Source organism: Anas acuta, chromosome 3, assembly GCF_963932015.1.
Source record: "Anas acuta chromosome 3, bAnaAcu1.1, whole genome shotgun sequence".
NCBI lineage: Eukaryota > Metazoa > Chordata > Aves > Anseriformes > Anatidae > Anas > Anas acuta.
In genome coordinates, this window is record NC_088981.1 from 88,028,273 (window position 1) to 88,046,743 (window position 18,471).

General features: G+C 37.9%; 1 protein-coding gene across 12 annotated transcripts in view; it reads right to left on the reverse strand.

Moving 5' to 3' along the window:
* Positions 1 to 18,471, reverse strand: part of COL19A1 (collagen type XIX alpha 1 chain) — a 201,009-nt gene that overhangs the window by 156,667 nt on the left and 25,871 nt on the right. For 9 of the 12 annotated variants that reach the window (XM_068678246.1, XM_068678245.1, XM_068678244.1 and 6 more), the window contains 5 exons: positions 11,292 to 11,415; positions 10,646 to 10,921; positions 8,109 to 8,189; positions 5,919 to 6,044; positions 5,377 to 5,439 (listed from right to left, as the gene is read on the reverse strand). In XM_068678246.1, coding sequence (XP_068534347.1) covers positions 5,377 to 5,439; positions 5,919 to 6,044; positions 8,109 to 8,189; positions 10,646 to 10,921; positions 11,292 to 11,415 — 670 coding nt within the window. Of the gene's footprint in view, positions 1 to 5,376; positions 5,440 to 5,918; positions 6,045 to 8,108; positions 8,190 to 10,645; positions 10,924 to 11,291; positions 11,416 to 18,471 lie in introns of those variants that run through there. The other 3 variants (XM_068678250.1, XM_068678247.1, XM_068678252.1) reach the window with 2 other exon arrangements.

Sequence of the window (18,471 nt, forward strand, 5' to 3'; positions counted from 1 at the left end):
AGTTCAGATTCAGAGAAGTTGCCAAGGGTGAGAGAGAAAACTCATCCCAAAAAGTATGTGGCCCTGCTTCAGCAGAGGCGTTGAACCAGATGACCTCCAAAGATCCCTTCTGACCTCAGCCGCTCTGTGAATGAGCCGGGGAACTTCTCTATGTGGCATTACTCTAGTGTTTTTCTGCCACTGGGGTAAAAGCAGCAAGCATATAACCCCGGCCATATCACTCATGTTATTCCTAGTAGGAGCCTCCTGCCTATGTGCTGACCTGGCAGTGAGGGGCTCGGCATGGTTACTGTTTGAGTGGTTAACCCCTGTATTGAGGGGCCCAGTGGCTGCTGCTGCATCTTCAGTTCTGGGCATGACCCCACTGGGGAGGGGTGACAGCTCCCAACCCTCTGAGCATCTCCGAGTCCTGAGGATTCATTGGTACACTCTCTGTTCTTCTTGGGGAAGACTGTCTGGCATTCTGAGAGCTTACATGAATACTGGAATGGTGAATACGGTAAGATGCAAATATATGAGAGTTTTGTTGTTGTTGTTTTTAAGAACTGCATTACTAATGATGCTTTTCCGCATCAATTAGAGAATTTAGAGCATTATCCATTTAAAATATTAAGGAGGACTGGCAATAAGTTCTTTTTCTGTTTATGTGTGGAGTGTTTTCCTCTGTCCCATTATACGATTTGAGTCTACCAAGTACTCTGACAACTCCTGACTTACGAAAATCCCTTTGTTACCACTGACAGCCAGCCATATTTTGCCCAAGAAATTTTTCTTTTTCATGCATTCCAGTCTCTAGGTCCCTATCTGAGTCTATCAATAAGCCTTGCAATGAAAATCAGACCAGAAAGGAACTATTCTCAAGGCGGTGTAATACAATAGATATGCCTTAGATGGAATCAGATAAACCTAGGTTATAAGAGGAATGACAGAGAAGGAAAAAAGGAAGACTAATAAGGAAAACAGGCAGAAAAAGCAGTCAGACACCTCATTTGTTCTCCATAAGTTCTTTTTTCAAATCACTCTATCACAAATATTTTCTCAGTGCAACAATATTGCATCAATCTATTTCTACCAAGCCTAAAATAGCATTTTAAACATCTTTTTCTTTAATTAAAATATAAATTAATGAACCACACTTGAATAGCAATAAACTTCTTCATGGTGTGCATCAATAGGCACTTTAACGTTTGAAAGCCCTGTGCCTCTGTTTTTTTGCTCCCTACTGTGCTTGCAGCATTAACCAACAACCTATTAACACAGCTCATAATGGGTTATTATAATTAATTTAAATTTTTAATTCTCTTTGGATTTTTATTTAAAAACTTTTGTAGCTACAAAGCTTACTTAACATACAATTAATTTTGTAGCCTCCTCAGTAGAGGAAATTTGTTTGTATATTCAGTATATATATAATTATTTCAATTACTGCCATCTATATTCTGCCTTTCTGAAGATTTTCTACATGTTGAGGGCAAAACTGGACCTTGACATCATGATCAAAAGACTTCTACCAGCAATAAATATGTTTTTAAGAGTCTGAGTAGCAATATATCATGCTAAAGTAGTATAATTTGCTTCCAAAACAGAAAACATGGTTCATTTCTCACTCAGCTCAGTAGCAGCAGAAACCTAACTCTACAGAAGATACATCAAAATGTATTAAATCACAGGAGAGCTCCATCTGACTTTTGAGCACTTAAAACTTGTGAAATGCACTGTGGTGAGAATTAACCTACCATGAGAGTAACACAGAATATTATTCAAGGATAACCTAAATTGTACAACTGACTGCTGCTGCCTCTCAGTTTTCATCTGATGGGAAGAAGCTATTGGGTAGTCTGAAATGTGTGTTTCAAGTGCTTAGACAAATAAACAGAAAACAAAGTTGGTTCTGGTGACTTTCTAAGTCTAAATTATTCAAACAAGAGGTTGTCCCCTGCTGTGGATAGCTGGGGAATCTGGATCTCCAGGCAAATAATACCCTTCAGTGCAACATTGCTGATTGCAAGACCGCACAAAAAACAAAAAGGACTCGTGCCCTTGAGGCAAGTTTGCTGGTTTGTTTTTGTTTGTTTGTTTGTTTGTTTTTCCACATAGTAAGTGGTGTGGTATCAAACTGAAGTCTGGTCTTCCAGCAAGAAAGACTGACATAAAACAGAACAGCTCCTCTACCCCTGAAGCACCTTCTCAAAGCTAAGGGAGGTACTTCTGTTCCTGAGTGAAGAACTGTCCTCTTAATGAATGTCTTAATGAAGCCATAATGGAAGGTGAGACGTACAAGTAGAAAGGTCTTTCAAACAAATAGAATAATTTTTGATCAGTGCTGTTCCTCTGTGTAGGTATTGAAGCTTGCTAGAAATACATCAATACATGGCACATTAATCATTTGGGCCCACAACACACTTTGGTCTTTGGCGCTGATCCCTTCAGAGGTACTACGATGAGTTCTGCTAAGTATGCAGGAATGGTGTGAGAAAAGGCTAATAATTAAATTCAAAATGCCTAAAAAGGGCTTATCAGCTCTCATGCTTTGAACTGGTGATACTGTAGGTATTCCTGAACAGGCAAAACAGAGTCTGATCTGAAGAAGCAACTAGGGTAGACTGAATAAAAGGGCAATTTTGAGGAGCTCAAATATAACCTAACACCAATTGGAACATGCAAAGACTTTCTTACCAATCCCATCACAACACAAAGGCATGTAAATTCAGCCATATATTTAATTAGTTTGGGTGGGAAACTGGAATGAAACAATGTAAATAAAAGAATAAGCAATGTTGGGCTGAACAAAAGATGACATCAATGGATACAGAAATTTTATAGGAAAAAAGTTAGAAATTACCAGTAACTTGTTTTTACTTGGATGCTGCCATGACAAGGACATTTAAATGTCCTGGATACTGGATATTAATACCTGGATGCTATTAATTTGATTTAGAAGCAAAATAAACAGTAGGAGGAAAAGCTGAGCACAAGCAAAGTGGGAAACAAAGGCTGAAGAACCACCAGAAAACTTACAGAAACCTTTTGTTTTGTGACTGAAAACCTGGCCAACAGTCCTCAGTAGGCTATCTATTTCATGTGAAACATATTACAAAACATTTTACCACAGTCTGTTACTCTCCTGTCCATCACGTGACAATAAATCATATATTTGGAGCATCTTGGGTATTGCTTGTCCATCTCTAACTATTGATGCAATAAGGTCATCATTGATAGCAAGTAGTACAGAAAACCTGCACAAATGCAGAAGCAAATGAGAAAGTGGTGCAAAGCCTCAGAGAATGTGGTATTCAGGTTCATTAAGGTAGGTACTATTAATTTGATCTCAGAAGCCAACAGTGAGACCATCCCATTAATCACATGAGTAATGTGACTTGAGACACTGGAAATATCCCTTACTGTTGAATTAGTGTTTTGACAGAATACAGCGTGAAAGGTTTCACTGCAGCAATCACAGAAAAGGGAGAAACTGAACCATGCATTTCCAACTTTCAAGTCATTAAGAGAGCTGACACCACACAACAAGAAGCAAGACTTATATCATCAAGGGAGCGAGCAGATATTTTGGTTCATCTGCAAGTGTTTGCACTGTGATTTCTCCAGTGGACCTGCAGAATACTGTTACCTCTGTGGGAGTTACTGGCTGATGGAACAGCCCTAGAATAGTAATTTATTTTTTTATTTCTCCTTCACACTGCCAAACCTGCACCCCAGCAACAACCTTCTCAGTCTTAAAGCTAGGAAGTAGCAAGTACTGCTGAAATATAAGGAAAGTTCAAATTACACAGCTTTCTAGCTGTTTGCTGTACTACCTCTGACTTTAATCAACTGACTCTTTCAGTAACAAATGTCAATTTACTATCAGTAGGATCAGTTGCTGGATGCACATAATCCTGCTCAGGCTCTGAAGATTCAATCAAGTATCAGAGTGGCTGGTGATAACCTGATCAAATTTGGATTTACAAGTAGTAGTTCCCTGCAAAAAATATTTATTTTATATAAAGCTAGAAAGTTTTATTTTTCATTAATTTCAAGCTTAACGGTTCTTAGTTCTATATCAGAGAAGATGCCCACTAAAATGAAAATTTTGTACTTCGTAATTTACAACCATGACACACATAGTCTTGTGCAATTTGCTATCAGTGATGCATTGAAGTTGAAAGGATTCATTGACTGTTGGTTGGTTTTCAAATCAATGCAATAGGAGTTTGGTAACAGAGAGTAGCTCTAACAAAGATAATTGTGCTTTATACTCAGGTCTAAGATCAGTAAAATTTGGTGATTGAGATTGGAGGTTACCAGGAATCTTTCTATGTTCAGCCAGGCTACTGAAACTAACATATTTGAACTTTCTCCTCCACTAGGACATAGTATCAAAATTGACACATATGCTGGATGAGAGGAGTTGGGAAAGGCAGACACTATCTAGGAATTTATATTCAATTTCAACTGACTGTGGATAAGCCCTTTCAGAACTGAACCAATTTCAGACGGGTACTGCTGTCCTAGGAACAGCGCTAGATGTCTTCACAAGCTATTTCAGATCACATACTAATCAGTGTGCTGTAAGGGAGGATGGTGGGTTAGGACATCTGCATACAAACTGCTGGACTAGGACTTTCCAGGACTTCATCTCACCCAGAACCCAAAATTCCTAACCACTGTATTTCTTGCAGTCCTACAGTAGGTTATTCAAATTGGCACCTCTATGAATACAATAAAAACACTTCCCAGACATGTCCTGATGACCTTCTTTACTAGGAAAGCCCTAAGCTAAATAGCACAGGAATGTCACAGTAAGCACTACAGAACAACAGTATGGAATACGCCCATGGAAAGGCACACCAACTGGGCTGTCCCAGAGGTTTGCCAATGCCAGGTCCCTTTCTCTTTACAATTAAGAAAGTTTCAGGAAAGAGTGATGTCAAAGACCACAAGTACTGAGGTCGTATCAGTGAATTCTTACTCTGCTACCGACCACTGAAAAGATTAATCCACCACATGGGATTCTGTCCATCAACAGCAAACACATACACTGTAGTGAAAAATCCTTGTTATAGATGACATACATGACTTCTCTGTGTTTGGATAATGAGAAGAGACAATATACTGTCAGTGTTGGATGTGTGCTCGTTTCACAGGCAAGTAAACTGTGTTCCATGGAATTCGTGAGTAGGAGTGGACCCCAGAGTGAGTCAGCTCTAGGCTGTGGCAGAAAGGCCACACTTAGAACCAGGGACTGACTGATAAAGGATTTAACCTGTATATAAAAAGATCCCTTTATGGAATAACAATATCTGTAAAGTTTCCATCTGCTAAAGAAGAAAAAGCCACAGATGAAGATTTCAAAGAGAGAATGCAATTACTATTTACCTTTTCACCTTTACTTCCTTTCTGGCCTGGCAAACCAGCTACTCCCGGTAATCCTGCTTCTCCCTGATTTTAAAAGAAAGAAAAAAGAAATTAACAAGGAAGCAGCTCCAGAATACATATTTGGTTTGAATTCCTTGTCTTAATCACAAAAGCCTAACAAAACAAATGAGTCAGAATAAATGTAGTGCCATGCCCAGAAGGGTTGAAAAAACACAGTATGTAGAAAATAATTCATTCTGAATTAAAAACATTTACTCTAAATATAATGTCTTAGTAGTAATTCTCATTTTTACTATTGATGCAGTTGTGTTTTTTTTTTTTGTATGTGTGCTGAAACCACAAAAACTTCTAGTCCTCTGTAACTCTAATTTTAAAATGAAATTTTAAAATGTACTGTTTCTTCACTGCAAAATACAATGTACAACGTTCTAAGATAATAATACATTTTTGGTGACTACAAAAGAAAATTAAGATTATTTTTGTTAATACCTATCAGGATTAAACAGGATGATGCATTAAAAAGTGATAGGAAAACCTCATACTTTATTTGGAAAGCAGTGGCATCTGTCTCTAGATTCTTGCTGTGTTCCTGGAAATGTGTACATTTTGCTGGCATGACCAGTCACTGGTGATGAAGTAGTAGCAAGTAATCTGTCTTCATGTGGGCACTAAAATAAAAACAAAATTTTCTGATTTTTGGTCCATTTTGGTGAATAGATAAATAACATCCAAACACTACTTTCAACTCACTTTCTGTTTTAACACTACTGTACATAGCACATTGCAGAGATGCCACAACTGCCAAACAGAAGGAAAAGCTGTAGTAAATGAAAGCCTCGACATTGTGGTCCTGTACTGAAATCACTGCTGGTTAAAACAGATCAGATTGTCCCAATTCTTTCTTGCAAAAGAGTCCAGACATATGAAGAAAGCTTCTCAAAATTATAAGTGAAAGCAGAAAATGCTCATTGGAAAAAAGGAGTATTTCTCAGTCCTGTTCTTCACCCTTCCCCAAAATGACAGAATGTGAGGGATTTTTATTTTATTTATTTTTTTATATTTTTTTGTAATTGTGAACAGTGAAATACTTTGGACATACACAGTTTGGAAATAAACAAAAGGCCTTGACGCCAATATTCAGCTGCCTGCAACTTTATAAGAGCTGAGCAGTTTGAGGATACACTACCAGACAAGTCAACAGAACCTGACAAATTTCAGGAGCTATCATCAAGATGTGATAAGGTCTCCTGTGAGCCCTCTTGTCAAAGAAATTCCAACAGGATTTACATCTTAGTGTAGAAATTCGTAACCAAGGATAAATTCCTTCCCTTATATTATTGAAATTTTAGCTCTTAAAATGGGTAAGGAAGTCATGAAAAAGAATCAGAAAATGTAATGCTGATTTCAATATGAAAGTCATTAACAAGGAATCTACTATTTTTATATCTTCAATGTAAGACATACTAATGAAACTGACAGTGCTTTTATCTAAACAGCTGAATGAGTGCTTAGGATACTATCAATATAGCATATCCTTGATCTTTTTGTGTTCATATATAATTAGGGTTTGTATTTTCTTTTCTGTTACTGTGTCATAACTGTTAAATGATTTTTATTTCTATGCACAAAGTGAAACTTACAGAAAAAAATCATTCATTTCACCTAGCTTTAAGCTCATAAATTCAAGAGGAAGCCTGCACTGTCATAAGGAATATATTTGAAGTATATTTTAACAAGAAGTTATTATTTAAAATTGAAATTTCCCCTTAATAAGTTAGATCTAGCCCCTTTAATGCCTCTGATCACCTATCAGTTGTCAGTTCTGACAAACGATTATCTTCCTCTGTTCTTAGGCAGCTTTATCCCTCCATTCAAGCACCCCTTTCTCCCATCTCTTTGTACACAGGATCAATTAGACCTTCTGCAAGTAAGACTCACTGCAGGCTGAAAGGTGATGGTGCTCGTGGTCTTAAGAGAAGCCTTCTCTTAGATATTCATAACTAACAAAGCAATATTTTAATGTCTGGGTTTTTTTTTTTTGGAGTTTTTTTTTTTTTCCCCTCTAAATGGACTTAATTTAGCAAAAATATTTACTCACATATATAACTTCTAGCATTTCTATAATTCTAGTCTTACAGTTTATAGTGATTCAGTCTATCCAAACAAAAGGGAAAAGTGAATACTGAACTAAATCAGTTTTCCCTTATGTTAAACATACACATCTCAGCACACGCACTATAAAGTATTTGCCAATTATGGAACACCTATTCTTCCATGTTATTAAATTGAAATAATGGAAACACTCTCAATACCCTCCTGTTTTTCTTTCCTTCCACTGTCATGCAGAGACTTTCATGGGCTTTGTTTATTAATTATAGTGCTAGAATAGATACAATTGTTATTAAAATGGCCTCTCTGTTATTTGACGTCATTCTCAGGTAATGACTGATTTGTTTCCTACTCTCTAAGACTTCCTCAGTTACTAATTAGATACTAATCAATTTTAAGAAATGCATTTAAAAAGCACTAGCAGCACCTAGTGCCTTTTACTGAGGATCCACTAAGCCATTTGTTTTGGTAACAAGAAATAATGCATGATGACTCCAGATGCAGGATTAATTTTCAGGAGGTAATTAATCTAATACTTCAATTGCAATTTCTTTATAATCTTTAGTAAGAAACAATGAAATAATTTATTTTATATTACCACTTGTATTTTAACAATAACTTACCAGCTCAGCAGATATTTCACAACACGTATCTTCTGTTACAACGTTTGGATTACAATAAACTGTTATGCGGTGAAGTTCAATCTATTAAGAAACACAAGAGAAGAGATTAACGTGAAATGTAAAAAATATCTTATGGCATGTATTTTCTAATCATGGTGTAACAAACTTTCTCTCTGAAATAGCATATATTTCTGAAATACTGGAAATACCAAAAAATCCCACCATTGTTTATTTTCTCACTTAAGGAACAAGTTACAGAGTCTCTTACTTTGAATTAAGACACATTTTAGATTTCATTTACCTTCATGTAAATTGCAGCCCTCTGTGCTGCACTTAGTGTGACTACATGGGCATTTCAATCCTCTAGATGTTCTCTGCAAAATGTAATTTTCTCCTGCAGTGAGCTAGTGTAAAGTTATGACAAGCTCTATGTCCTGTGTATCTTCCATCACTTTGCACCTTGCCACTAAATTGAAGAGCAAAAATTCTGTATGTAAGACTTCTGTTTTAGAGATTCGGAGCAGATGAACAGCATCTAATTTTAGCTGGTTGGGCCCCTCACTACAAGAAGGACATCAAGGTGCTTGAGAGAGTCCAGGGAAGGGCAACAAAGCTGGTGTGGGGTCTGGAGAACAAGTCTTATGAGGAGCAGCTGAGGGAGCTGGGATTGTTCAGTCTGGAGAAAAAGAGGCTCAGGAGCAACCTTGTCACACTCTACAGGTACCTTAAAGGAGGCTGTAGTGAGGTGGGGGTTGGTCTATTCCCTCATATGCCTGGCGACAGGATGAGGGGGAATGGGCTAAAGTTGTGCCAGGGGAGGTTTAGTTTGGATATTAGAAAGAACTTCTTTACTGAAAAGGTTGTTAAAAGCTGCCCAGGGAAGTGGTTGAGTCACCATCCCTGGAGGTCTTTAAAAGATGTTTAGATGTAGAGCTTAGTGATATGGTTTAGTGGAGGACTTGTTAGTGTTAGGTCAGAGGTTGGACTAGGTGATCTTGAAGGTCTCTTCCAACCTAGATGATTCTGTGATTCTGTCCAGCCCTTACTAAAGTCCAAACACGTCATGGACTGCACTGACTTACACTTACTCACAGGAAGGTGTAGGGAGGGCCTAATTTCAGAGAATAGTTTTGCTACAGGATGTCTCATTCTGCATCTGCTTTGTGTTCTCTTATTTTTTCACTTGCACTTGGTATTGAGAAGTGTGTCACTACAGGATCTGCTCTGCTGCCTTCATCAGCTTTATGCTCATGTTTTTCTACATGTATGGAAAACCCAACTGCCAACTTCTACTTGGGATTATCCAGCTGTAATCAACACAAGCTTAGAGGTATTTGCTACTTTTCCTCTGTGCTACTTGGAAATAAGGAGATGGTACATAAATTTGAAATAAATTTGAACTCAGTCTTACAAAATAAAATGAAGTATGAACTTAGCCTTACAAAATAAGAGCTCTGATGATTCCTGGCCAAAGGTTTCAGCACCTCACAGAATGTACTCCTCTTATAATGCTAACTTGCAGTTACAATAATGTTATTTTCATCTGGAACTGTACAATGTACATAATAGAGCTAAAACTTTCAGATGGCCACTATAAACTTCAAGACAGATGCTTTAAACCTGGTAATGAGATGTCAGTATACTTAAAACAAACTGACATTTCCTGGAACTTTCCAATCGCTTGCTCTGAGCTCTCTATACAAGGAAAGAGAGGAGGATATTTCTGGAACAGAACAAAGCCCATAATATTAAAGGGTTGCCTTGGGTAATTCCACATTACCCCATTTATCTACAGATGAAGCAACAGCTTGCTTTTTTCAGGAACACTCCACAGCAGCTTATTTTCCTTGTATTTGCATTTCATTCAGCAGATCTTGCCCACTGCGTTTTGTAGGAAAGGGTGGAGGAACTGGACTACTTTACAATTGCCAGCTGCACGTGCAAGTCAGTTGTTTGCATCAAAGACTGCAGGAAATGCACATTCAGCCACTTCCTCATCCCTCTCATTTGAAGGAGGGATGAACTATGAACAAGGTGTTCATATTTCTGCATAACTGAATTACCTTGGATTGATACAACCTTGAAACCATAGGCAATCTAATTTTTTGGGTTTCTTCTGCTCATCATAGGGGGACAAACTGTAACAGATGACTGATACAAACTAGCATTTGTCATCCCAATAGCTAAATCTCATAAAAATTGAAAGAAAAAAACATTACTACTGGAGTGATCTCTTAAGTGTAGTAACATGTCTATGGTAACTACATGGCTGTTACTCCAAAGTAAACACAGAAAAATAGACTCTTGAAACCAGGACTGAGTTTTTGTAGTTACTTTGGTAACAGAAGGTTTGCCTTAGCGGACTCTACAGCACTTAACATTGTTTAGAAAAGACCTAAAGATTGTAAATTAAGAATTCACACTCAAAATTAATAACCTGTTTTGAACCATTTTTTCCCTACCCAATTCTTTATGATGGTAGAAGTGTGGATAAAACATGATTTCAAGTTTTCCAGTTTTGCTTTCATACTACTCACATCTACAGGCTTATCATCTGTAGCACGAGAAGCAATCAGAGTCCTTCCCTGCAAGTCAATGGTGAATTTTTCATCAGTCTGTTTTCTCTCAATTAAATTACAATCCAAATAGAGGGAAATGATCCCCGACTGCACGCTAATACCAAGTTTATGCCACTGCCGATCGAACAATGGATAAATTTCTCGACTCTTAAAAGTGTAGTGCAGTATATTTCCCTGAGTGGATTTGGTCATATACTCCACGACCTTTTTTGAACCATCCAGAAGGACAGAGATCTGAAAGCAAAGTGAAATAGAAGAAGCAGTCATTTAAAAGTTAGAGTAGAATAGTTAAACTCATACATAAACTATATGTAATAAACTATGAAGCATCTTTTTTTTTTTATGTAACTTTGTAAAAATATATCAGCTATAAATCAAGCATGCCTTCTATCCTTGTTCACAGTCCTAACTGAATAAATTTTCTTAATTTTTTGTCATTCCTATAATAAATCATGAACTATATCAGATCAGTCTGTCTACTATGTCTAAAATGTAGCTAAATTCAGTGGTAAAACATCCACAAAGTGATATTTGTCATATTACGTGGGGAGAAAAAAATAAAATAATAATTAAAAAAAAAAAAAAAAACAAAGACAACTCTAACCTCAGGAGTGTCATGCTGATTTAAAATTTGCCATATATACCAACGCTCTTTCTTTGTATTTCGCCGTACACGGAACGTAGCAACTAGAGAGTATTCTTCAGGAAGCCCATTTGGAAATACTTGCCTACAACAGAAAGAAGGAAAATAGAAATAAAAAAAAAAAAAAAAAAGAGTTCTCTTTGTTCTTATGCACATATAAACATTGCTTAAAAGGAACAAACAGAAATAATACCTGGTGAAAACAAGGAGCCAAATGCTCACTCACACTCATACAAATTCACTGGCTTCAGTGTTCAAAAGTGCCTCATTTTGCTTCCCCAAGCTCAAAAGTACAATTCATTCTATTTATAAGAATGCCTAAAGATTTATTTTGTTTTTATTTTTTAAATCCTAGGTTACTATAAATAGGAGTCTTTAAAGAAGTGCTGCAAAATGAGTGCAGTATATACACATACTTTAAAATACTACTTTCCCCAATTTATTGCTCAGTACACTGGAATAACTTTCCCAGAGGATTTGTGGAATAATTTGTGGAGGATTTGTGGAATAAACTCCATCCTTGGAGACTTTCAAATTCAGCTGCAGATGGCTTATAATAACTGCAATAACCTAATCTAACTTGTTGGCCCTGCTTTGAGCTGGGGGTTTGATCCAATGACCTCTATGGGCAGTGACTTGGATGTCTTGAGTATTAGAACAACTGAACTTCATCAGGCTTGAGCAAAAATAAGAAATGCATTTCTGAATGAATATCCTTCTGTGTTTGATTTTGTTACTCCTTCATTACATAAAGTATGCTCATGCCTCTAAAAACATGCCCAACTGGCTACCTATATCACAGAACACAGTAGAACACCACTTCTGTGAAATGTTAAAAAAGTTTGTACTTCAGAAAAAATGTTATGGAAATCAGTCTGTAACTCAACTCTATGGACTCTGGTAATCATTAAATATATGATTGAACCACATGAGGTTCAAAAAGTCCAAGTGTCCCTGGTCTAGGACAATCCCAGGCAGTTCAGATTGGGAGAAGAACTCACTGAGAACAGCCCTGCAGAGAAGGACTTGGGAGTTCTGGTGGGTAAAAGACTTGATATGAGTCAGCAGTGTGCACTTGCAGCCCAGAAGGCCAGCTGCATCCTGGGCTGCATCACCAGAGGAGCGGCCAGCAGGACAAGAGAAGTGATTGTGCCCCTGTGCTCTGCCCTTGTGAGGCTCCACCTGGAGTGCTGCATTCAAGTCTGGGGCCCCCAGCACAACAAGGATGTGGTGCTGTTAGAGCGGGTCCAGAGGAGGGCCACAAAGATAATCAGAGGGCTGGAGCACCTCTCCTGTGAAGAAAGGCTGAGAGAGCTTGGGATGAACAGCCTGGAGAAGAGAAGGCTCCAGAGAGACCTCACTGCAACCTTTCGATACTTAAAGGGGTCTTACAAAACAGATGGAGAAGAACTGTTTACTGGGGTAGATAATGATAAGACAAGGGGGAATTGTCTTAAACTAAAAGAGGATAGATTCAGACTACATATTAGGAAGAAATTCCTCACTGTAAGGGTAATAAGGAACTGGCACAGGTTGTCCAGAGAGGCTGTGGAGGTCCCATCCCTGAAGGTGTTCAAGGCCGGGCTGGACAGGGCCCTGGCCATACTGATCTAGTGGATGTCATCCCTGCCTATGGCAGGGTCATAGGAGGTAGATGATCTTTAAGGTCCCTTCCAACCCAAGCCATTCTATGATTCTATATACTAATTCTGTTGCAAACAAATTGGGTTGGTGTCATCACTTTTTGAAGCTACTGCACGCCCAATTACTTATTTTCTAAGGCTGAGGTGAGACAAATGAAAACTACAGACACAACGTGCAAATACTTAAAGAGTTAACATTGAGTTTTTTATGTTGGGATCAATGCAGTTTGCTGAAAACAGTCTAGGTTGCCCAACGAGCTACACTGCAAAAGGTATGCCACAGATCAGAATGGAGGAAACCTGAGGGCCCCACGCAGCAGAAACATTTACTCTGGTTTTCATCCCATGATCATTTGAAGTAAATAGTTTAGTTCTGTAAAACTACAAATGGGATTATAATTATACCATAATGTGCTACAAAGGGTTTATTTTTAAGAAGAAAAAAGAAAGAGGAAAGCACCAGCTGACAAGACAATAATCCCACCACCCTCCTGGAAGGTAGTGCACTTCAGCTCACTTAGGACCTCAAGAAAAATGCGTTCTGTCTAGAGGCCTGCTATAAATCCTGCCAAAGAGCTTCTTTATGGACTAACACCTTTTTAAGTCCCTTATGTGGGAATCACACTTCTTTGGCTTACTTCCATCACCTAATTCCTGTTTTTATCCCAGGACTGAATTGGCTGCACTCCCACATTGTCAGTGCACCCATATGCTTTGTTGCATAGTTACAGATGTTTCAGTGTCAAAAGGCAAGACAAAAGAGAACAGGCTTTGCAGGACTTAGATCAAGATTTCATCCTACTCTATATTTTAATTATGGCATAAAGAATATTTTTCTGATTATTATTTTTTTAAACATACCTTTATTGAACATTAGCATTACTGTTCTGATATGCACTCATGTAAACTATCTGGATGTAGGATCAGGCCTATGGTTTACAGCATCTGAGACAAGACAAGGACACGGCATCTCAGATTTACAGCTGTAACCTACACAGGACATCTGACTGTGGGAGCATCTGATTAGTTCTCCAAAAGCAATTTGCTTTCCCAGTTAAGTTTCTCATTAGGAGACACGTGGGAGTCTGTGTTAATGGGCAAAGGGCAGACAACTGTGGAAGGGAAATGAAGAGAAGTCTTCATCAAATGAAAGGAGGAGAAACTACGATTGGTATGATATGTCTGCAATATAGACAGAAGTCATTTCTGGACGTGGATAGTCTAGTAAATATGAGCTTTTTTTTTTTTTATTGTCTCCCATTACTGTAAGCTTCCCCGACACTTAAAATGTTATCTAAACAAATAATAGTCTAAGTCTTCTAAAATTTTAAGGGTTTGTTTCAGAATATTCTCCAAAAAAATGGTTGTGTGTGAGTGCACATCATATAAAATTATCTGTCTTAGCTGTTTATCAGTACACTTGGAAGCAGGCAGGAGTTAAGATATGGGCCAGCACTATTAAGTGCAGGGGTTCATTCACCATTGAGCTCATTGAGAAAACTGGGTTGGGAGTAATGAGAAAAAACCACAAGGGTTAAATTAATTCCTAATGACACTACACCAAGTCCAGTGAAGTCAATTGAAGAGGTAAGATATAAGTAGAATTGCAAAAAGGATTAATTTGGTTAGATTTACAGAATAATTCAGGTAGGAAGGCCTACCTCTGCAGGCCAATGGATTCAGCCACCTGCTCAAAGCGAGGCGAACTTGAAAATTAGATCAGGTTACTGTGAAACCTGTCCAGCTGAGCTTTGAAAGTCTCTATGGATGGAGATTATTCCACAAATCCTTTCGGAAACTTGTTCCGGTGTCTGACTGCCCACACAGTGATTTTTTTCCAAGATCCGGTTGGAATTTCCTTTGCTACAACTTGTGCCCATTGCCTTTTGACCTTTCACTGTGAAGCTCTGACAAGAGTCTGTTTCTGGCCTCTCCATAATGTACTCAAAGACAGCGATGAGGTCTTCCCTGAGCCTCCTCTTCCCCAGGCTGAACAACGCCAGCTCCCTTGGCTTCTCCTCACACACCATGGGTTCAAGCCCCCTGACCATCTTGGGCCTCTACTGCACTTGTCCCAGTCAGCTTTTCCCTTCTCTGTTGGGGAGCACCAAATTGGACACTGAACTCCAGATGTAGATTAACAAGTGCCAAAGAAAGGGAAATGATCTGTCTCTTCCCCTGACCTACTGGTCCTATACTTGCTAGGACAACGCAAAATATAACTGTCCTTTTTCACCACAAGGGCACTTGGCACCAGCATCTGCTCCTTCTCAGTACAGCAGCTTTCTGAGCAAGCAGGTAGCCAGCATGTGGTGTCTTATGATGCGACCCTTCAATGTGCTCACCATTCCCAATTTAGAACCTACAAAATGTATTTCGTATCACCTTTTAAAATTGATGGTTGTGTTACAAAGAACTTTAGATTGCTCAATTAAATTATTAGTTTGGGTAAAAGTGGTGTAAACAAAGAGCAAATCAACACTGTCAAACAGACCAAGGTGATACACCATGCTTCAGAAAAAACAATATAGCAACAGAGAAAAACACTTCACACTAATCTTCTTAGGAAGACAATGTAAGACCATACTTCACAGCTACCTGAACAGCATAGTGCCAAATAGCATAAATTCCGTGTATGAACTACTGTATATCAAAAACCTAACTTAACAAAAACGTCTTCATTCTCCAGTTAGTGTTCTCACTGTATAACTATACGAACATATTCCTTTGTTACCAAAAAGTCATTAACAGATGCTTAAAAGTATGCGCTTTACATTCAAGCCCTCCAACCAGATGGTGAATGCTACAATGAAAAAAAAAAAATCAAAAATCAAGGGATAAAATATTTAGAAAACTAGCATAATATCTACTGTTATATATAATTTCCCTTATGTTCTTATTTCTTGAAAGGCTTGAATTGAATGTAACAGAATAAAAAGCACGCATCTACCCTTGAAATAACTTAGCTATAGATGATCAGTAAGATAGTATAGCAAAATTTTAGCATTACTCCCATTGTATCTTCTACTCAGTAAAGCTCGGTTAAAGGTTCTTCAGGAATACACATGGTATGTGTGTGTTCTAACCAATAAATATAAAATGACATCTGATGGGGGGGAAGTTGGGACAGAAACAACATAAAACCTCATTCTGAAACATGAAAAAAGCAAAATAAATAAATAAATAGATAAATTTAAATCTCACAATACTGAACTTGAAATTCAGGCTTTGAATGCTTAATATACTATTTCACCTGGTTGCATCTGCCAGCATGTAAAAAGGATTACCATGAAAGATTAATGAGATGTCACATGAAGGGTGAAAACAATAAAGTAGCAGCATTAAACACTAATGTAAAAGACAAAACCAAGTTGTTCCACATGTCCACAGCTCAACAAGTACTTCCTCACAGAGTATTTACTCTTTCCATGAAGCACACAGCAAGAGCAATTAGGATAGAGAACAACGATGAAGGAAACCTGAACCAACCTCACCTCAAAGTCTACAGATGTAAAATACGTATACAGAGAACATTAATTTAAGGTAACACTCTCTGGTGTCTAAGCCAAAAGTAGTAAGGGAAATAACAGGTCTTAATAAAGCTCTAACATTGCAGAACATGGCAGTAATTAGTAACTGTCTCAATTCATCTATAAAAAAGAGGACAAGAAAGAATTTACAGGCTAATAGAAACATGCAAATGAGAGTATCCTTAGCATCTCTGATACAGGGGATGCTTATGGTTTCTTGGAGAAAAGTGTCTCAGGTGTCTGCATAATCATACTTGGGAGAAAATGATGAAATTTTTTCTTCCCTAGGAAATATGTTAACAGTGGGACAATGGCCAAGTTCCCCCATGCCTGTTGAGCTTCCTTAGCTTAGGACAATCTAAATCAGGTATCCTTCCTGGACTACTCTAACCTTCAAGACTATTAAAAAGGCCTTTTTCTCCTCTTCTACACTTAAAATGATCATGATTGTTGGTACTTGTGTTGAATTCAGGGCTGTCCAAGTTTATTACATGCAATTTAAACACAGGCAGTGGTTTAGGCACCTCAGGACAGAGGCAAAGCTCAGGCATCTGTACATTCATCTCTGAGTCACAATGAAGCTTGGGTGGGAGCTAAATGCCTGGCTGCTGAAGCCGTGGTGCTTATGCCAGGATGCCATAGGAAATCTGTGATAAAAATGATTCATTGTAAGTGCCACGAGGGGTTAGGTGGTGCTTCAGAGTAGACATGTTGAATCATTCTCTGAGACTCAGGTGCCTGAAGTCTGACTGGATTATATTTTAGGTGGAATTTAGACAGTTTGAATTTCTCCCTCTGTCTGCATTGTCAGTAGTACATAATAAAAAATGAAAGTTGATGAATGGAGCTCTGTGTTCTCAAAGTGAAGCACGCCCTTGGTGGAAACTGCTGAAAACAATTGCAGGAATTGAAGCACATGAACTGAACACACAGACTTGAATTTATACCACCCTAGACTGCTGGACTGAGGTGTATGGTAAATTACAGATGCCCCAGCTGGCAGACTGAGTAAAAAAAGAAAACAAGAAATAAAATCCCTATCAATACAAGGATTTAGATACAAATCCAGACAGCTAGGTGTATGTTAATGTTCCACAGGTTGGATCAGCAAGCAGATACATCAAGAATGGTAATAAAAAACCAGGGTTGTCCCAGCAGCATCTATGGGCCACTCTATCAAAGCATATGTAAAGTCTTACTTGCAAATCTTTTGCTGCATTCTCCCATTTTTTAATTGATTAAAAGTAGCTATATATATATATATATATTTTTTTCCTAAAAACAGGTGCTGTGGCCCAGATACAGCACAGACTGTACATTATGAGGTTATTAGTAGAGTACTTACAGGAATTTTGCAAGAAGTTTGCATCCATTTTTGTGCATACCCTCTATTGTTTATAATGATCAAGTACAAAGAGATTTTTGGCAAAAATATTTGCTTATGATTTGTTTCCTCAGAAGTTCTGAAAATTTCTGAAACACAGCTACCAGCTGGTTCTCCTAGTGCTACCATGCTAAATGAAGTAATTATGAATGAATTAACTGTGTATTCACAGAGCTATAAAAACAGTTTTAGTTCTATCTTTGTAAAGCAGCATTGAATTACCCATATCAAATTTAGTAAGGCAATCCTTTATTTACCTTTTGTTTTTATTTTTAAAAACTCACTAATGGAAAAGCAGCATCTATTTTTAAATCTTATGAACTCTAATTGTTCCATATCAAATGAGTGTACACTACAGTATATGACAAACTTCCGTATTTACAAGTATCAATGAAGCCTCCAGCTTGCTGAATATCTTCCAGGAAGAGAAAGATGAGCCAACTTACATTTCCTGAGAGTGAAGTGAGAGATGTTTAGAGTTTATGGCAAGACATATCTTTTCCAGCTGACATATACCATTACCTGGTATATGTCACTTGTAACGTGACAATGTTACAATAATTTGATGACCAGAGCTCAAGGAG